The sequence below is a fragment of the Crinia signifera genome, chromosome 2 (assembly GCF_055691185.1).
Source record: "Crinia signifera chromosome 2, ASM5569118v1, whole genome shotgun sequence".
Lineage (NCBI taxonomy): Eukaryota > Metazoa > Chordata > Amphibia > Anura > Myobatrachidae > Crinia > Crinia signifera.
In genome coordinates, this window is record NC_139218.1 from 173,097,845 (window position 1) to 173,120,004 (window position 22,160).

Genomic DNA, 22,160 nt, shown 5'->3' on the forward strand with positions numbered 1-22,160 from the left:
GTTTTTTCCATTCTTGGGCTATTGCAGCCCGTGTGGCTATGAACAGCTGACCTATGGCATAGCATTTGCTCTTTGGGAGGGTCGGAGGGTATACTGTATATGCAATAGCGCCGGGAGGGGGGACTCTTCCATCGAAGCACCACTGACTTTGGAGGCAAGACTAAAAACCTCTCCCCATAGAGGTCTTATTTTCCAGGAGGTCCAGAAAATGTGATAAGTATCACCAATCTGTCCGCAGTCTCTCCAGCACATTTTGGAAGCCGAGGACCAGATTCTATGGAGTTTGGCGGGGGTGAAGTAAAGATCATGTAGGAGTTTGAAGTGCATTTCAAGATGGTTGTTACATTTAGATATTTTATGTGAAGAGAGATATATTCTTTCCCATTGTTGTTGAGAGAAGGAACACCCCAGGGCCAATTCCCATTTAAGTTGAGTAGAGGATTTATCCTCTAAGTTATCAGCCTGGCTCTCTAAGTACCAAAAGCTTATTGAACCTTTCGAGTTACCGAGAGCTAGTTTTGATAGTATTCTGGAGGGGGGTAGCAGGACTGGGCCTGAGGTTCTCACCATGCTCTTTAGCCAATGGGCAATCCTGCCATAAGTGAAGAGTTCCTTATCTGGCAGAGAAAATTGATCCTGTAGGGAGCTAAAGGGGGTAATTGAGACACCATCTATCAAAGCTGCAATGGAGTCAATGCCGCACGATATCCAGGTGGAAAGGTTCATATTAGGTAATATTTTTGATAGGGCATGTATGGAGAGGTTGCGAGAGGGGAGAGAGACTATTTTGGACGATATTACTAATGTGTCCCAAGCAAGTAGGGAGTCAGAAATAACCCATGTGGAAGTGTGTATTGGAGGTCTCTGTTGAGTCGGAGTCCATAGAAGGTCTACTAAGGGTATCCGGGGGGCCAGTTGACTCTCCAGATCTACCCATTGTTTTTTACCTTTAGGTAAGGACCAGTCGTTTATTTGGGCCACTAAACATGCCAGTTGGTATTTCTTTAAGTCTGGCACCGCTAGTCCACCGTATTTTCGTAGTCTCGTCAATTTCTTATAAGCTATACTTGGTTTTTTTTTCTTCCAAATGTATTTCAAAATTATTGAGTGGATTTGGTTAATGATTTTCTGTGGGACTAGGTATGGGATTGCACGGAAGAGATACATCAGTCTCGGTAGTATAGACATCTTAAATGCAGCAATTCACCCCAGCCAAGATATTTCCAGGCTGAACCAGGCTTTCAATAATGCTTCTATTTGGGATATCAGGGGGATGTAATTAGTTTCAGAAATTGTGGCTAAGGAGTTGGGGATCTTGACTCCCAGGTATACTATGTAATCTCTCTTCCAGTTATACTCGTGTTTAAATGTGGAAATTTTCTCTGAGCTCATGTTAAATGGCAGAGCTTCTGTAGTTGTATTAAGTTTGTAGAATGATGCTGCGCTGAAGCGATCAAGTATCTCATGAAGGGCGGGCAGGGATGCGTCAGGTTTAGTTGCTAAGAGAAGAACATCATCGGCAAACATGCTGATCTTATGGAGAGACTTGCCAACTCTAATACCTGGGAAGGCTAACGATTGACGTATTGCCATAGCTAGGGGTTCTATAGCTAATACATACATGATAGGGGATAGGGGGCAGCCCTGTCTAGTCCCGTTAGAGATTTTAAATGGGGATGATGTAAAGCTGTTAATAAATACTACTGCGTTGGGGGAGCTATAAAGAGCTAAAATGGAGGAAAGGATTGGTCCACAAAGGCCAAACCTTGTCAAGGTGTCAGTAAGAAAGCCCCAGTGTAGCCTGTCAAAGGCCTTTTCGGCATCCAGAGACAGGAAAATAGCTTCCTCTCCTGTCTTAGAAACATATTCTGCGAGGGTAAATACTCTTCTGGTATTATCAGATGCTTGCCGCCCTTGTACAAAGCCAACCTGATCCGGATGGACCAGGCTGGGCACGAGGGGGGCCAACCTGTTCGCAATTAATTTTGAGAAAAGTTTGAGATCAGTGTTAAGGAGGGCTATGGGTCTATAGTTTTGGCAAAGTGAGGGGTCCTTTCCTTGTTTGTGGATCGTGATGATGCGGGCTTGTAGCATTTCATCCGGGAGAGATCTGGTTCCCGTAGCATGGTTAAACAGGGAAGATAGGGTGGGAACAAGGTCGTTGCTAAATTTTTTGTAGAATGTGTTGGTGAAGCCATCTGGCCCAGGGGCTTTTGCATGGGGTAAAGATTTTATTACTTGTAGAATTTCCTTTTCTGACCACTTTGCATTGAGTGTATCTAGTTCTATTGTAGATACTTTAGGAAAGGGCAAAGTGTCCAGGAAAGAAGTGATTAATGCGGGGGTGGGTTGGGGGGTGTCCGTGTCTGAGTGGAGGTTGTATAGGTTTTTGTAGAATTTAGCGAATGCTGTATCTATATCAGAGGGGTTTAAAAGTCTTTTCCCATCTTGGGTCTGAATGAGTTTGATTCTATTTCTCGTTTGACGGAGCCGGAGTTTACGGGCCAAAAATGTGCCCGGTTAAAATTTCTGTTGGAGTTTCAGGTACGCATATTTCAGTTGGTCTAAAAATAGTTTTTGAAGTTGATTTCGAATGGATACTATTTCTCGCTTCAGCGCACGTGAGGGGAGGGATCTATTAAGGGACTCTGCTTGGAGTAATTTCAACTCCAGTTCCTCCTGTAGTTCTAATCGTTGTTTCTTCAGTCTGGCTCCCGTTTGAATAATAACACCCCTAAGAACCGCTTTCAGGGCACACCAGTGGGTAGGGATTGATGTATCAGATGGGGCGTTAAATTCTAGGTATGAAGAGATCGTTTTGGAGATAGCCGTCGAGGCTTTGGGGTAGTCTAGGATATAATCTGGGAGTCTCCAAGTTTTGGGGAAACCGTGTGATTGTACGGAGCGCCATGTCCAAGTCACTGCCGCATGGTCAGACCATGACATGGGCACAATAGATGATTTAGAGGTGTGTTGTAACGACCATTTGTCCGCCAATATTAAATCAATACGTGAGTAGGAGTTGTGGGCATGTGAGAAAAAGGTGTAGTCTTTAACTGACGGTGAGTGTGTGCGCCACACATCATACAGGCCAAATTCTGTCAATAATCGGCTTAAGGGAGGGGAAGGGTGCTTGTTCGTGAGTGGTCTGGGCTGGGTATAAGATTTGTCAAGTTTTTTGTCTAGAATCAGATTGAAATCACCCATAATAACTACGCTGCCCTTCTGTACCCTGTGGATCGTCTCTAGGAGTTTGCGTAGAAATGACATTTGGTTAGTATTTGGAGCATAAAGTGAGACTAGGGTAATATCGATGTCATCTAGTTTCCCTACTAAAATCAAATATCTTCCATCTTTATCTGGATGTTGGGCGATTACTTCAAACTGGACGGAACTATGGAAAAGTATCGCTACTCCGTTTCTCTTGGCTGGACCATTTGCAAAGTAACCTACAGGGTATCGGGAATCGTGGAATTTAGGAGGAGCCGAGGCTAGGAAGTGTGTTTCCTGGGGAGCAATAATTTTTGCACGTTCTTTATGAAATGTCTCCAGGGCCTGGCGTCTTTTGTTAGGGGAGTTTAGTCCATTTACATTTAGTGATAGGAATTTAACCATTTGGGCGGAGAAACCGGATAAGTTTTGATCATTTAACATTTAGGATGATGCTGGACTGAGGATGGGGGGGGGGGAGAGAGGAAGAGATTGGGGAAACAGGAGAGACCCTACAGACAGGGTCACCTTGTTTGTCACATGAAAAGGGTTGTGACAAAACCATATCCATTGGGGGTGGGCTCCAATGGGTCTCACATTAATTATTAACTTTTTTTTTTTGGGGTGCTAAACAAATAAAACAGTCATACACGTGGTTGTAATGACTATAGTCTACATCCCTCAAATCGGAGCAAAGTATTATAACATAACTGTAACAATATGAGTCTTTTTCTGCTAACTCTAAAATAGAGTAAGCCTAGGCAAGGCAATCATATAATAAACAATTAAACTACCAAGCGGGTGGCTACTGTCCCAGGCGCGGGGTAATTGTCCGCGTCTTTGGGAGGGCAGCCAAACCGCCTATAACCTCCAACAATGAAAACAAGGCTATACAATACTAAGAAAGAATGTAATACGACCTAAGAGGAGGATATGCAGTCAAGTCGGCGATACTGGAACTGGTGCTGTGGCTTTAGGATGAAGAATCGGAATGTCCCACTCTTCAAGCAATTTCACTCCGGACTCAAAGGATGAGATTGTGTATGTTGAAGACTCATGATGGATGACCAACTTGACCGGGAATCCCCATCTGTACTGGATGTCATTCTCTCTGAGGGCTGTGGTAATCGGGCAGAAGGAGCGTATCTTATCCAGAGCGAACTGGGAGAGATCAGGGTATATTTGTAGACCTCCCAATGTATTGGAGGTTGCTGTATTCCTGGCTGCCTTGAGGAGTTCCTCCTTAATATGGAAGAAATGAACTCAGAGGAGAACATCTCTCGGGAATGATGATGAATAGCTGCTACGTGGTTTTGGTAAGCGGTGAACTCGGTCAATTATCAAGTCCTGAGCAGACGCTGTGGGTAGGAGCTTCCGAAATAGATTAGAGACATAATCTTTCAGTTCTGGTGGGGACACCGAGTCGGGAATGCCCCTTATCTTGAGATTGTTTCTTCTCGACCTGTCCTCCATGTCAGCAATCTTTTCACAGAGGGATGACACTTCCGTTTGTAACTCCGCATGAGAAGAGAGAAGGACATTGTGCAAACTCCTCCATTTTATCTTCCAGATGTTCCGTGCGGGAGGAGATGCCCACCAGGTCCGTCCGAAGGGATTGCATAGACGATTCTAGGCCTGTGAGAATATCTGTACGGAAAGCCGTAAACATTTTTAGCATCATTTGGGTCGACTGGGGGGCCTGAGGGTCGATGTCCATCCCCAAGTCAGCAGCTGTTGTGGGGGACGGAGATTGTGATAGATTTGTAGGGGGGAGAGGTTGCGTTGGAGTGGATGAATTGGTTTTGCGTCCCTTAGATGAGGTTTTCAGAAAGAGAAGGGGGGTGGGCAATTTAGGAGTCTTGCCACCTCTTCTCGATGGCACATCAATAGGAATACGAATTGCCGTATTTTCGGGATAGTAAATGTCAAAAATAAGTGTATTTCTGGATACAAATACACCTATTTTTTTTAAATTTCCTTTAGTAAATTTCCCCCATAATGCGAGTCTTTGAAAACACAACTTGGTCTCTATCTCCTAATTACAAATAGTCGATACACATTGGGTTCATGGTACTCGACATGTGCAGATTATGAGATAACTTCCTGCTCATCACACCACCTTTGGAAATGTCCTGATATGATGATAGGCTTTTTTCTTTGTTCTCTGAATGCTTCCTCTCTCCTTTGCTCTTTTAGTCTCTCTATCACCTTGGGCTCCTGTCCCAAAAGAATTATATAATTCTGGTTCACATTGCTTTGGTTTTTTGTTTATGCAAATTCCTTCGAAATAATATAAAAATAGAGAAGTCTTACTTCTGTATAACCTATTCGAGTGCAAACCAAACGATATATACCAATCCGTAACACTCAGCTATATTGTACCCAAATTGAAATTTTGATGTAAATCCATGTATTAACACTGTTTTCGATTATATATTTTGTACTTTTCCTGTATGACTTCTCAATAAAAACTGTACTTAAAAAAAGAAAAAAGTAAAAAAATCCAAATAAATGTTTCTCTTCTTTATTCATTGTTTGTGTGTACTGCACCCAAAGTATACTGTCAGAAGGTGCGTTTATTCAGCCTTCACGCAGTTGTCAACTGCGCATTAAAAACAAATTAAATAAAAAAAATCCTAATCAATTTTTCTTGTCTTTCTTCATTCTTTGTGTGTACTGCACCCATAGTATACACTGTCAGAAGGTGCGTGTGTGATTGTTCAGCCTCCAAGCAGCGTAATACAAGCTCTGTCCTCAAAAACAAGAAAAACATTTTTTGCTCTTATTTAAATTTTATTTAAAAATGGAGAACAAAAAGTTTTGACCAAATACTCCCACACCAGCTGCTGCCATTATTCATGGTGACAAATATGGTACTACTACTAATACTAACAACGTCGCTGATGCTCATGCTCAAACTGGGCAAGGAGAGTTAACCAAAAAAGTCTCTAAACAAGTATGGGGGAAACACGTCTATTTTAAAAAAATGTGAAAATTGTCACATTCAAATTTCAGTATACTGTATTCAGTACACAGAATGGAGGACAATCAATAAAAGATCAGGAGGTGGGCGTGGCCTATCTGAGGAGGCAGCAAGATGTACCTTTACAGTGCTCCTGCTCCTGTCCCTCTTTAATTGCCTTTTACACCGGATTTGTGGGTCATACCTACTCCAAAACCCTTTCCTAAAGTGCACGCTTCCCCTGCGCTGTGAGCTGCGGAGCCGGGAGGTCACTCTGTGGCCTCTGCAGGTTGCGGCCTACAGCGTGCTATAAAGCCCCAACCTCAATTTCCTACCTGGCCCCACCGGAGGGTGCGCCTTGGCGTGGAGACATCCGGGTTCGGAAGGAGAAGACTCCGGGTGGCACCCACTTGAAAGCCGACAGCTTTAGCCCCAGAACAGACAGACCTCCCAGAAGTAGTAGGTCGGAGACGCGCTGCTCCTAGAACTGGAGCCGCATCCATCAGACGGCCCGGCGCCATCTTGGGATCTGCGCCCGCATCCTCCTCTGACTTGCCGGCTCTGGCTGAGGCAGTAGTGGACGGCAAGTGATCGGGGTGAGGTGCTGAGCCCCCTGCCGGCTAGAGCTACGCAGCCGGGCACTGCATAATACACCCGGCGGGATACAGCACCGCACGCAGGATCAACCAGGTAATCACAGTCCTCTGGGGATCAAACAGATTGCACGTGGGTTCAGAGGACGTGTCCCGGGCTGCAATAGAGGCACCAGTCTCTCCCCGGGGCTCCCTGGACCCTCAACACCCATGTAGCCTCTGCGCCCTCTCAGCCAGCCAAAACCGGATATACAGCACAGAGAGAAGTGTGGGGAGGACACAGGGCTAACATATATATATTTTATAATCCAAGTTAATGAGCGAAATTGGCCTATATGAAACTGGCAGTGTGGGATCCCTTCCCGGTTTGGGGAGAACATTTAAGAGCGCATCATTGAAATAAGGGAGGGGATTGTGGCCTCCTAGGATTTTGTTGAAAAAGGTTGTGAGTGTGGGTGTAATAGAGGGTTTTAGAGCTTCATAAAACTCTCCCGTGAGACCATCAGGTCCAGGGGATTTGCCAGATTTAAGGTTTTTAATTGCAGTGGATACTTCTTCATTGGTAATGGGGGAAGTGAGTATTGATTTTTGCGAGTCAGATAGCTGGGGGAGGGAAATGTTGGTCTAGAAGGATTGTTTGTTAGCTATATGAATTGGTTCTTGGGCATAGAGAGAAGAATAAAATCGTAATAAGACATTCAAGATGTCTGGTCTGTCGTAAACTAGTTACCCCTCTCCGTCTCGTAGGGCCAGAATAGCTGAATTAGGTCTGTCTCCATGTAATGAATGTGAGAGTAGTTAGCCATTTTTATCTCCATGCATGTGGAAGACATATTTGTTGCGACGTATCTCAGTATTTGCTAATTGCTGTATCAATGCATCATAGTGTAGCCGCCTTTCTTCATAAATTCATTTGTGTGCGGATTAGGGGTTTGACGGAAAGATTGCCATGCATTGGTCAGGGTAATTTGGGATTCACGTATCCCCTCCGATCGACATTTCTTATTATGGGTGGCATAAGAAAAAATATTTCCTCGAATGACTGCCTTAGCTGACTGCCGATACAAAAGGGGGTCATCAGAATGTCTTGCATCATTAAGTGTATAATCGTTCCAAAAGATCAGTAGAGAGTCTTTAAATTTAGCTGAAGATAGTAGGTAACCTAGAAAATGCTAGGATAGAAAAGTACCTGATGAAATAGAGGGTTTGAGGTTAAACCAAATTAGCGAGTGGTCTGTAGATAGAAAAAAATGTTTTTTTTTATAGGCGTTAGGTGCATATATGTTGCAGAGGGCATATTGCTTGCCAAATATTTCTGCTAAAACTAAGACATATCGACCATCAGGGTCTGCAGTCTTTGAGATGACTTTCCCGTGTCCCGTATCAGTCCAGATGCGCTACCACACATTTTTTATTAAAATAAAAAAGTTATTATGTTTTTTAAACTGTAAGGGCTGTTAAGTGTGTGATATCATACAAAGGGTGTTGTATCAGTCCAGGGGTCAGCCAAGTGTGCTTTATAATTCTTGGGGTCAGACAAGTGTGTCATATTATTTCTGGGATGACCCAAGTGTGTAATATAATTTCTGGGGTGCTGATAAATCAACCGTACAGTCCCCGGGTGCTGCCCTTTTTATTAAAAGAATAAAAAACATCTTTTTTTTTTAAATTTCAGGATTGCTGTCATGTATGCAGTATAATTCTATGTGTGCTGCCAAGTGTGCCGTATCAGTTCAGGGGTGCCACCATCTGTGCCAAATAATTCCTGGGGTGAGCCCGGGCTGCCATATAATTCCTGGGGTGAACAGTACCAGTCCAGGGGTGATGCTAAATGTGCCGTATCAGTCCAGAGGTGACGCTACTTGTGCCGAATCAGTCCATCGGTGATGCTAGGTGTGTCATATCAGTCTAGGGGTGATGCGAAGTGTGTCATGTCACTCCAGGGGTGATACTAAATGTGCCGTATCAGTCCAGAGGTGATGCTACCTGTGCTGTATCAGTCAAGGGGTGATGTCAGTACAGTCGTGTCAGTACAGGGGGGATGCTAGGTGTGCCATATCAGTCTAAGGGTGATACCAAGTGTGTCATGTCAGTCCAGGGGTGATTCTAAATGTGCCGTATCAGTCCATGGGTGGTGCTACCTGTGCCGTATCAGTCCTGGGGTGATGTTAGGTGTGCCATATCAGACTAGTGGTGATGCTGTCTGTTGTGTCAGTCTGGGGGTGATGCTCAGTGTGCCATATCAGTCCAGGTGTGCTACTAAGTGTGCCATATCAGTCCAGTTTTTGTGCCGCCCAATTGTGTGGCTTAGCATAGTTATCCAGCTACCTCGGTGCAACCTTTATTGTGAGATGTTCAGAATAGACTGGAAATTAGTGGAAATTAATGATATTGAGATAATAATAGCGTAGGAGCAAAACAAAATCTGTAAACATCAGACGATATATCGGCCGATTTATCGGAAATCGGCCAATCGGCCCAAAAATTGTTCTAGTGTGTGTGCACCTTTAGGCTGCTTTATACAAAGTAGTAATCTCTGCACAGGGGAGTCTTCTAGCTGTCAGTGTTAAGTGGAGGGTGCTGATATAACAGGCTGATAGAACAGTCTTATCTCAAATTTACACACACAAACATGTATAACGCCACTAAGAAGTGGTGATGTTATCACTAAGCAGCCTTCTGAATTAATTTTACAATTGAAGATTAATAAATATGAGTAGATCACTTTTCACATTATAATTATGTGAAATGTGATCTGCTTACTAAAAAATTGTGATAATTAGATTTGTGGGGAGAAATTTGCGAATAGGCTTGCAATTCATAGTTAATACATTTAGGTGATACTAAAATAATGCGAAAAGGGTGCGAAAACACCCTTTATCACATTATTTTAATAAAAATAATGTTAATAAATGGGCCCCTTAATGTTTTTTCCTGTTCTCCCAAGAGAAATATAGGCCATACCACCCTGGAAAGGCCAAATCTCCTCTGACCTTGCAAGTTAAGCAGTGTTGGTCCAGGTCAGTACTTGGCTGGGAAACCACCAGAGCCATAATGCATACCTCCCAACAGTCCCGATTTCAGCGGGACAGTCCCGATTATCAGGGCCTGTCCCGCTGTCACTCCCACGGCTGGCAGTGTCCCGTGGTGAGGGGGCGCTGTTGGGAGTCCCCCCTGTCGGCTGCTAAGCAGCAGGTAATAAACGCTGTGCGCATGCAGGGGGCTGGGGCGTAACTATAGCACCGCAGCCCCCGCCACCGCGGGGGGCGCTGTGCATGTGGGGGCGCCGGGGGCTGCGGTGCTATAGTCAACCCCCCCCCCCCAATCCCCCGCAGACTGTCACTTACCTATCGCGCTGGTCCCGGCGGCTCCGTTCTTCTGCTGAGGACCACCACAAAATGGCCGCCCCCATATAGCACACAGTTCTCTGAAACTGTCTGCTGTATGGGGGCGGCCATTTTCTGGTTGTCCACAGCAGAAGAACGGAGCCGCCGGGACCAGCGCGATAGGTAAGGCTGTGGGGGATTGAGGGGGGGGTTTGCATGGGCGGCGGGGTAGGGGTGCTCGGCGGGGCGGCGACGGGGGGGGGGCGCCCCCCCCCCTAACGGCGGTGGGGCGCCCAAAACGTAGCTACGCCACTGGGCTGGGGGCATGGCTAGAGGCTCACAGAGTCTCTGGGTCATGCCCCCATAGCGTCAAAATGGGGGCGCGGCCTCACGGGAGAGCTGTGAGTATAGGCCATGCCCCCGGAATTAGGCCATGCCCCCCCCCCCGACATTTTCGGCGGGTCTACGGCGCGCAGCAGTTACGTTCCGCCTCCGGCACATCAAAAGTTAGGAGGTATGATAATGTACCTACAGCATGCTTATTACTTTGTCACAGGTCTTGATAATAAACATAGAAAGACTATAAAAAACATATCACCACTACAGTTTCTGCTGTAACAACTGACCCATGATTTAAATCCTTTGGATATCACCTCCCTATATAGAATGTATATCAGAGAAACAACGTCTTTATATTTATTTAGAATCACTGGTGTTAATTTGGGTGTGGATCATTAGGTAGACCATATGAATGTCAACCACACTAGGTCGACACCTTCAAAAGGTCGACATGGGGTTTTTTCTTTTTCCTCCTGAATGTTGACACAGTCGACATGGACACCATATCACTGTGCTCCCCATGCTTCGGGCACACTTTTATTCTCCCACCACGACCTAGTGCAGGGCTGGGCAATTGCGGCCCTCCAGATGTTGAGGAACTACACATCCCAGCATGCCTTGCCTCAGTTTCAGCATGGCCACATAGCAAAACTAATGCAAAGCATCCTGGGATGTGTAGTTCCTCAACATCTGGAGGGCCGCAATTGCCCAGCCCTGACCTAGTGGATGGTATGGCATGAAATACTGCCTGTCTGCACATGTCGGCTAAAAAAAAAGTTAAACACTCCATGTCGACCTAATGCTTGGGTCGACCTAATGACCCTGTCAACCTTACCGCATGTTGACCTTTAAAGTGTGTCCTCCCAAGGCCTGCTAACCTTGTGATGTCGACCTAATGACTGTCGACTTTCATGTGGTCACTCGACCTGTGGTCTAGTTCATTCAGTAACTGATCTGACACACAATAGTCCTCGGATCTGGCTTGGGACTAGATTGTAGTGTTTACACTATGTAAATGTTCTATTTTGCTATATTCTATTAATGCTTTTTGAATCTGTTTTCCGGAGAGATTATAACACTTTAAGAAGAGATTTCTCTTGTTGTGACATTCCTGTACCCTGGAGAAAACCACCATACCAAAAAAAATTGTACATTTTTAGCTATGTTAAAACCTTTTTTCTTTTTTTTTTATGTGTTTTCAGGTTCATAATGATCAGTGCCAACCAAAAAATGAGGAATCCAGTGGGATGAGAATCACTGAAAATGGCTGGAACTTTCACCAAGTAAATCTCACTTATGCATCATAATTCTATAATGAAAATATCTGCATAGGTATAGTATACTGTTAAGAATTAAGGTGCCATATACTGCTGCGATGTGTAAGGTCCCGTCGGGGAAGGTCCAGGGTGTCAGGATCATATACATAAACGTACCATCGGCAATCTTTATGCCATAACACTTTAATAACTTATCTAAACTTATCTAACTTAACACTACAAATAAAGAGACAGACACAAGTGCTGGCGTTTCAAATAATGAATGTCAAATTTATTAATTGACAAATATATATATTAATCTATAGAAGAGGGTGGCGGCCCTAAAGAACGGTCATAGAGAAAAGGAGGGGTAAGATGACATCACACCATTCATACATCATTGGTGTTCAACTCTCCCACGCTACCCACTCGGGCAAGTGGTGCATCCCACCCCTGTCCAAGGGGCATGGGCTACAAGCGTATCATTGACGGGAGAGCGCACCCCACTATCCTCATAACACTTCATTTGAACAAGGACCGTTCTTTACCGCCGCCAAGAAAGGATAGAAAATAGGGAGGGAGGGTGGGGAAAACCGGACCAGAGTGCAGATCACCTGACCTCTGGCTATTCCTACAACAGGAAACTCCTCCCTACTCCCTAATTGGCTATAGCTGCAGCATCATAGCCTAAACCTAAACCACAACCAAAGTGCAGGCATCTCAGACTCCTTCGGTAGTTTGTCACCTCCAGCTTATTCAGCCATCGGTTTTCTTAAACGTACCATCGGCAATCTTTATGCCATAACACTTTAATAACTTATCTAAACTTATCTAACTTAACACTACAAATAAAGAGACAGACACAAGTGCTGGCGTTTCAAATAATGAATGTCAAATTTATTAATTGACAACTATATATATTAATCTATAGAAGAGGGTGGCGGCCCTAAAGAACGGTCATAGAGAAAAGGAGGGGTAAGATGACATCACACCATTCATACATCATTGGTGTTCAACTCTCCCACGCTACCCACTCGGGCAAGTGGTGCATCCCACCCCTGTCCAAGGGGCATGGGCTACAAGCGTATCATTGACGGGAGAGCGCACCCCACTATCCTCATAACACTTCATTTGAACAAGGACCGTTCTTTACCGCCACAAGCCAAGCCTTAGGCTGCAGCACCGCCACCCTAAACGCTCAGCACTTACTAAACAACAACACATCAACTAAAACCTCTAAACAAATCGTCCAGGAATATGGCCATTCCCTCAGGACTCAGATGGACACCGTCCGGCCTATACAGGGAACCCCGCTTATAGGTGATGGAGTCATGCCTGATGACTCCACCCCTATTAGCCAACAGGTATCGCTGCACCGCAGCATTGACCTTCCTCCGTGCGCTATCCAAGCGGGGCCCTGACCTAGCATTCCTCCAGACTCGCCTAGGAATCATTGAGGACCAAATCAGTTGGCAGCAAGGGAGCGCTTGAGCCACAATATGCAGGTCCCTGATGATAATCGACCTAAGTTCTAAGGCGGTGCATTGGCCTAGATCGTTTCCACCCAGGTGCAAAATTAGCACCTCAGGGACTCCGAAGTCCCGCACCGACCTCAGCAAAAGGCCCCGTAGCGCTCCCCAACGCATGCCTCGCACACCCAACCATCGCACTTTCTGAGCTTTCACTCGCATACTCTCATTCAAACTGCCACACGCCATTGATGCCCAGTGGACAAAAGAGTGTCCCATCACCCACACTGTCTTGGCGTCCCTGCGACCTGAAAGATGGAAACAGGTTAGGACACATGCCATCCAAATCACACCTCACTTAACAGACCAACCACACCGGAGAAGGCAAAGATAAAGAAACCGTAACCGACCAGACCTTGAGGCACACTGCACAGAAAACCCCCGGAGTAAACTAACCAGGACGCCATGTCAGATTGGAATTAAGCCGAATTGTGCCCCCGGGGGAAAGTGGACCACCTCAAGACTCCCGCTAAAGTGAGACGAGTACTTATGCGTCCAGTCGGTTACAGTCTTGCAGATGGAGAGACAGGCCAGGCCGAATGTATCTGCGGAACGCTGCCGAGCGCCATCGACCCAGAGACTGTATCTCTGCGTCGGATTGACCCCCAGCAGCAGCAGATGTGGCTGCCCCGATCCGAAAGGAGTGTGTACCAAACTCCCGCGGATCCAGGCCAAGAGATCCCAGGGCACGTTGCAAAACATGGCAGAACTGGTATTTTGTCAATGAAGATCCGTCTTCATGCATTAACCATGCCCCAGGGCGGTCAGGACGCAGCAGGGCGTAGGCGCTTGCCATCACCACTGGGCAAATCCCTTCCACCGGGCACGGTTGCAGTGACAGCCATTGGCCTCTCCCAGTCTGATCCGTCTTGGAACGTCTTACCCGGCACCAAACCAAATCGCCCTGTATCAATACATCCTCTAACAACAGAGGAGAAGGTCGATGCCTCGACGGGGCTACCAGCTCGCCGACCCTGAAAGCTCCATGGAATGCCATGGCATATGCCAAGCGAAACAGTCGGACCTCATATTCAGAGTGACATACATCCCAAACCGCCCCCAATAAGGGAGGCAGCAGGGACACGTCAATGGGCCTTCTGCTATCTGGAGCCACAGGGGAAGCGCGCCGCCAGCCCCTCAGGGCCCGAGACACCAGAAAAGACCGGCCGGGGTCCGATCTCCCATACAGCGATGAGAAGAACGACACGCCGGCCAACAGCCGTCTCACGGCTGACACAGTCCGCCCTCCGGAGTACAAACTCCACACAAACGCCAGCATGGCTTCGCCCGGGGCCTTACCTTGCTGTGACGCGGACATTCTGAATTGTTCCCATTCCAGCCAGCCAGCTTGGTAACAACGCAGCGTCCTGGGAGCAATAGCCCGCATGGCTAGTTCCTCCATGCCGGCCTGATGACCTGCCAAACATAAGGAGGACACGGCTCACCAACCAAATCCGCTCCCGGAGCTAGGGACCGGAACCTAGCCCAGTCACGCCTGGACAGGGCGTCGGCCACCGAGTTGTCCACCCCGGGAACGTGCCTGGCCACAAAATGCAGGTTAAGCCGCAGACATACCAATACAAGGCGAGAGAGCAGGCGCACCACAGGGAGAGAAGAAGAGCTCTGTCTGTTGATGGCCTGCACCACCCCCAGGTTATCACACCAGAAGGTGATGCAGGCATCACGTAGGCGGTCGCCCCACAGTTCCAGGGCCACCACAATAGGGAACAGCTCCAGGAGAAGCATGTTCCTGGTGAGCCCCTCTTGCGCCCATTCCTCCGGCCAGGTCTCCGCGCACCAAGAGCCGTGCAGGAAGGCTCCAAAGCCTATTCCCCCGGCCGCATCGGTGTATAGCTGCAATTCCTCGCTGTACCGCGGAGGGCTAGGCCACAGCAAAACACCGTTGAAGTCGCGGAGGAAAACATCCCAAACTCTAAGATCCCTTTTGAGCTCAGCATTCAGGCGGACAAAGAATTGGGGCCTATTTGGACCCGCCATGGCCAGTTCCAGTTTTCGACAGAAAACCCTCCCCATGGGGATAACCCGGCAGGCGAAGTGAAACAGGCCCAGTAGGGACTGTAGCTGGCGTACCCGGAGTTTGCCGGAGGCCAGGGACTGGGAGATCGCCCCCTGTAGCCGTGCAAGCTTATCAAGGGGCAACCTGCAGCACCCGGCCCGCGTGTCAATCTCAATGCCCAAGAATGAAAGGCAATCAGTAGGCCCCTCTGTCTTGTCCTCCGCGACAGGGACTCCGAAATGTAAGAACAGCTGCTGCATTGCGCTCAGGAGAGCCCCGCAACGCGGGGAATCAGCCGGGCCTACGCACAGGAAGTCGTCCAAATAATGGGCGACCCCCGGCTCGCCCATATACTCCGTGACGCACCAATGCAGGAAGCTGCTAAAACACTCGAAGTAGGCGCAGGACACCGAGCAGCCCATAGGCAGGCAACGGTCTACATAATAACCTGAAGGCAGCTTAAAACCCATGAACCTAAAGGAGTCCGGGTGCAGGGGCAGCAGTCGGAATGCCGACTCGATGTCAACCTTGCCTAGCAGGGCCCGCCCCCCGAAGCCGCGCACAATAGCTAAAGCCTCCTCGAAGGATTGGTACCGTACATGACACAACTCCATAGGAATTGCATCATTTACCGACAATCCAGGTGGGTGGGACAGATGCTGTATCAGGCGAAACTTGCCTGTCTCTTTCTTGGGGACTACTCCAATAGGTGACAGTACCAAACCCTGAACCGGAGGTTCAGGAAATGGGCCCACCATCCTACCCAATTTTACCTCCTTCTCGACCTTCTCCAGGACGACTTGGGGCATGTCGATTGCTGACTTCAGGTTTCTCGGGGACCCGGACGCCACCTCCCCTTGAATGGGGAGGAGGAATCCTTGCGAGAAACCCGCGGCCAGAAACTGCGCTTCCTCCCGGAGGGGGTAACGCCCCAGCCAACTGGCTAGGCGGTCGCCCCTCACGGGGGACGGGGCCTTACTGTGGAGGAGCAGGGGCTGGGTTGGCCCCGGCATTTTGCCTGGGAGCCCCCCCAGCCTGCTTGCCACGCGTGCACTCCTTAACCGGGTGTCCTCCCCAGCACTTTGAGCATTGGTGACGAAACTTACAGCGGGAACCCGCTGCGCATCCTGCCCCGTTGTAAGCAAAGCATCTGCCCGCTGACTGCCCCCCTCCAGAGCCCCCGCGAAAGGACGAGGGGGCCCTGCGTGGGGCTGACGCGGGTGTTGAAACCACCGGAGCCGGGGCGGCGGAGGTCGAAACCGACGGTTTCTTACCCATCCACACCTCGACATCCTTAGCGCCAAGGGCCATGATCTCGCAACCCGACTGCTTCCGCCGGAATTGTTCGTCATAAGCCCGCCAGACGTTCTCGCCGTCCTCCATATACATGGCGTGCATCATATGGATGTATCTAATAACATTCATATGCTCCTGGGGTCTGGTCTCCAAATAGCATGCAGCAAACATAAACAGCCCCACTTGCCACCTCTGATACGTGCAGTAGGCTGCCTCGCCAATCCCCCCTTTACGCTTTGCCTCGCGGTAATCTTTCTCATCCTGCGCAGTCATAGTAAAGAAGCTGACGTATCTGCCCTCCCTTATCCTATCCCTTACGCTGCGCCTGAGGCCTCTTAGTACTGCCGTATTCTCGCAGTGGACCACCTGCCCCCTAGGAAACAACGGGGAGCCCGAGTCGCCACTGGAGGACTGCGAGCGCCTCCGGTGTCTCCTAGAGCGTCTGTGCCTGTGCCTGGATCTGCGTCCCCCCTCCTCGCCGGAGGTCACGGACTCTGACCCCGAGGAGGAGGATGTACGGGAATACCTGCGCCTGCGCTTCTTGCGTGCTCTGGCTGACCCACCTGACACAGCTCCCGCTGTAGCCGCACCTGCTGTTCCGGAGGGACCAGCCACCTCTGACGGCCCGGCAATGGCCTCCTCTGCCTGGTGCTGCGATGGTGTCGGCACGACTGCGTCCCTTGGCGGTGTGGAAGCCATATTCGCGAAAGGCGTGCCCAGAGCTGCCAGCACGTGTGCCGCAGGGTCCCGGATAGAAGGAACAGAAGGGAGGACAGTAGTAGCTAGAGTCCCAGGCCCTGACTGTATCGGTTGCTGACCCGCCCTCGGCGTCAGCATCGCTACCAGCTGCCGCACCACTGCCATATCTACCTCTGTGGAGGGTGCTTGCGCAACTCCAGGGGACACTGCCTCTGCAGCCATGGCTGAAATAGCCTGCGCTGCCTGTGATAGCCTGACGCGCTGGGATAGCAAGCGCGCCCTAGAGAGCCACCCGCTCCTTGCCCTCCTTAAGGGAGTCATGGGGGACCCCGTGGAGGGGTGGCCCTGTGTGGGCAATGTAGGACGGGCTGACTGAGCAGGAGAGCCCCTGTGCTGTGTCCCAGGACCCGCAGCTCGCGTCCGGCGGCCATCTTGGATGGGCGCGGATGCACCTGTGACTGCTGCTGCGGGACCCTGAGACCGCGTGCGCCTGCCCCGCTGACTACCTCCGCCAGGGGTGCCTCCGCTACCCCGGGCGGGAGCGCTACTCGCTCTATTAGCTTGCGGCCTAGCACCGCGCGCCGCCGCGTCATCAGCCGATGACGCGGATCTCGCGCCCCGCCGCTGTGGACCCGCTCTCGCCGCCGCTCTGCCTCCCCGCCCGGCCTGCGTGACGCTAGCCGTTGGGGGATCAGAGGGGGAGCCGGGCTGTGCAAAACGGGAGGGAGGGTGGATGTTTCTCCGCGGGCGCGGCATGGCTAGGCCTGGCAGCAGCAGCGTTACACTATCTGGCACCAAATCCCCCAAGGAGCAGCCTGACAGAAGAGAAAGAGGTATGTGGAAGGCAAAGGGAGAGAAGTAGCTTTGACAGTAGAAGGAATAAGTGAGGATGACAGAGGAATAAGTACAGGAGAGAGTCTGAAACCAACCTGCTCCTTGGAAAACCGGACCAGAGTGCAGATCACCTGACCTCTGGCTATTCCTACAACAGGAAACTCCTCCCTACTCCCTAATTGGCTATAGCTGCAGCATCATAGCCTAAACCTAAACCACAACCAAAGTGCAGGCATCTCAGACTCCTTCGGTAGTTTATGTCACCTCCAGCTTATTCAGCCATCGGTTTTCTATACATCAGCCGGGAGGGGGGCCAAGTCAAAGGTCAGACAAGCAGCAGGTCCGACCTCCGGCTCAGGTCCGATGCGCACGGGACCACGCATCGGATTAGAGGAGGGACATCAAACACCTATGATTTGGGCCAATTACCTGACCAATGCATTGGGGTCGGGTCAGGGCCGAATTTAGGGGTCAGGCCACCCCTAGGCACCATATTTTTGTCCTCCCCCCCCCCCATAGAGAAGGCCAGGGTGATAGAGCACAGTGAGTAATAGAGGACGAGGGAAGGAGAAGTGAAAGAAAGAGAGAGAGAGAGAGAGAGAGAGAGAGAGGAGCAAAGGGACAGTCAGAGAGAGGACAGTGTATAGATACTTGCTAGCTCTGCTTGTCCATCTTGTCCTCTGTCCTCCTCAGCCTCACCGGCGGGTCCCAGCTCCCAGCAGTGCACAGCTCCTGCCTCCCACGAGAGACAGCAGTCGGGTCCCGTAGTGTTCAGCTCCAGGCTCCCACGGGAGGTCGCAAGGTAGATCCCAGCTCCCATGGTCTGTTGCTCCTCTCTCCCATGAGAGGTACAGTAGCAGGCGGCATACAATCCAGGGCCGGTGCTGCCCGCTCAGCAGAGCCTGCAAAGCAGGGAGGCGCTGGGCTGGATAGGCGCTCCAGCCTCTCCCTGCTCTGTGGCTCTGCTGATGTCCGCAGTGGTGTGTAAAGCTGCCGGCTCCCGCTGCGCCTGTCACGTTGGATGATTGGAAGCGGCACCGGCAGCGTAGGGGGACACGACATGTAGTCATGTGGCAACTCAGCTCCGCCCCCCAAACATGACAGAGCAGCAGCGCGTTGGCGCTGCACAGTGAGTGATGTGCGGTCATGTGAAAGACCGCACAGGCACATCACATCCTCCGCCTTCTCCTCCCCTCTGTGCTCCCAGCTGGACTTGGTCTGTCTGCTGCAATGACGCTGGGATCCCCTGCCCCCATCACAGCAAGGCTGTCCCTGGGACTCCCGGCCTCCTCCTACTGCCTGCACCTCCTTGCTCGGGTACCGCCTCCTCCCCAGTGACTCCACCCTAAAGGCTGCCTGCAAAATCCACAAGACAGGGATTCATCTGGGGTACAGTACAGAACAGAGCCATCCAACAGCAACAGGCAAGTTGGAAGGGGAGAGGTTAAATATAAGTATAAGGGGGAATGTTATAGGGGGGGGGGGGTGTGAAGGGATAATTGCTTTTATAGGAGTTAGTGTTTTTATTATAGTGAGGGAGGTATTGATTGATTAAATTATGTTAATTACATTATTTGATATGTAAGAGGAAGATGACTGATGGCTATCTTACAGGAGGAAGTCCTGATGGGATACCAGCATCTGCCCCCCTTTCTCTGTGCCCAGCATCGGCCCTTCTCTACCCACATCTGTGTCCCCACTTCTCTGCCCAGCATCAGTAAATTTCCATCCTCTGTCTGCCCAGCACCTGTTTCCCCTCTTACTGCCCAGCATATGTCTGTCCCACCCTCTGTATATATAAGGGGCACTACTGTGGGCTTTGGACTTCATTCTGGTTGGCTCGCAAAGAAGCATTAGTTCGCTGCTTTGCGAGCCTTGCAGCACTGCCCGCCGTTTGGCCAAATGCCCAACACAGCTATTCGCAGATTTTCCCTGCAGCACTGCAAATGGATGATTTGCCTATACATCCATTTGCAGCCTTGCGTGCATGCCCGAAATCATTCGATGGTCTATGACCATCGAATGATTTCTGAATCGCTTGCTAATCTAAGTCACTCTCTTGTGATTTAGATTAGCAGCACCCTGCTCCATAAACAGGGTGGACAGCTGACATCCGGAGATGTCAGCAGCCCGCCCACGGAAGGCCAGTAGCCATCCCCATTCTCATGGGGACAACCAGCATTTTCCTGGGTATGCCTCCTGTACGCCCCTGCTGACAGTGCCACAGAGACTATGCAAGTATCTGATCGCACCCGCAGTGAAGACCTCCACATGCGCATAAGCAATTATGCGCATGCGCAGTCCATCTCCATCAGTCCCTGTTGCAAATTCGCAATGCAGTGAACTGATCAATATGAGGGCCTTTGTGTATAAGGGGCACTAAATTGTGATTTGTGTATAAGGGATGCTACTAAGTTATGTATGGGGCAGTACGGATGGTGTAATGATTAGCATTACTGCCTCACAGCGCTGAGGTCATGGGCTCTATCCCCACCATGGCCCTAATTGTGCAGAGTTTGTATATACTCCCCGTTTTGCGTGGGTTTCCTCCGGGTACTCTGGTTTCCTCCCACAGTTCAAAAATATACTGGTAGGTTAATTGGCTTCCAGGAAAATTAACCCTAGAATGTCTGTGTGCGTGTACATGTTGTAAGGAATATAGATTGTAAGCTCCACTGGGGTAGGGACTGATGTGGATGTTCAAATATTGTCTGTAAAGCGCTACGGAATATGTGTGCGCTATATAACATACTGGTAATAAATAATAAATATGTGTGTTGTAATGTGAAAAAGGTTGTGCTACTATATGGTTTAATTGAATTAGTGGTATTATGACACCACACCCTTTATTTGCGGAGCATGCCTTGTGTGTGCACTGTCCCTTTATTGCACGGGTGTCAAACACAAGGCCCGCGGGCCAAATCCGGCCCGACAGACCTCATCATGTGGCCCTCGCAGCCGCCACCAGCCTTCACCTTTTACTCTCTTTTTTTAGATCTTTTTTGAGAGTTTTTTTTTGCACTGCCGGCGGCCATGTTCCTGTGGTCTTTTAAGATGTCTGCGGCCACAGGAACATGGCCGCCGGCCTCCACGGCTACGTGGAGGAGGGCCAGGCAGCCTATTCCCTCTTATCGAGGCAGTGGCAGACGCTGGGTGGGGACGTCATGACGATGACGCCTCCCACCCACGCGTCTGCAGAGAGGAAGGAAGGCATGCCGAGTCGGGGGGGGCCGCAGCAGGACAGGCCGTGGCGCAGAGAGTGGAATTGAAATTACTGGAGCTGCAGCAGCCTTGACAAAACTGTTACCCGTGAAACGCGCGTCGGCGTCACGGTGTTCCTTGTCTCTCATAATAATTATTGAAAAATGTATTGAACTGTGATTAAATGCACTTGACTCATATGAGATAGGAGCGCTTCTGTTCTTGCGGCTAGGACCGCCAGTATCATCTGATACAAGCATAGCGTACTATATCACTCAGCGCGTGCTATTACAAAACGTATAGTGCCAGACAGACGGCATATACTATTATAGTACAAGCGTATGCAATCAGCCTTAACGCATATCAGGGGGCATAACTCTGGCATCTTGCCCTGCACCGCACTGTCGGTATTTGTAACAGATAGTACGAGAGAGATTAGCACGGCAGATATAAGATATATAAATACAGTTATTGCCCAAAACATGTATGGCAATAAAAAGTGACACGTAGATATCAGGCAATTAAATCCTGGAAAACGTGTATGCCCCAAGCATCTTGCTAATAGATCGCTGATATTCCACAATAGACGGCTGATATTGTAACTGTCTCTGCGGAGTGTTTAAGTGTAAATACACGATTGGTACTGCATAATAGACAGCCAACATTGTAACTGCTTATATGGTGTAACACTAAAAACATCATCTTTACAGATAAATATAAGATCGGTGTCTACACACTATGCAATCTGCAAAGCATATCTGATAGATATAATGCAGGTTCAGCGATAAAAGTAACCATATTTGGGACTACAGAGATTAGAGGGCAACATAGGTATCAGAGGGCAAGAATCTAGGTAATTCAATTTGTCCGAATTACTCTGCAATATACCATATATGCC

At 49.2% G+C, this 22,160-nt stretch overlaps 1 protein-coding gene across 1 annotated transcript in view; it reads left to right on the forward strand.

The window, feature by feature from the left end:
• The window catches only part of ELAPOR1 (endosome-lysosome associated apoptosis and autophagy regulator 1), a 514,464-nt gene that overhangs the window by 211,092 nt on the left and 281,212 nt on the right, over positions 1-22,160 (forward strand). Inside the window, exon 5 of the mRNA XM_083173204.1 lies at positions 11,633-11,713. Within this exon, the coding sequence (XP_083029330.1) occupies positions 11,633-11,713 (81 nt within the window). The remainder of the gene's footprint in view (positions 1-11,632; positions 11,714-22,160) is intronic.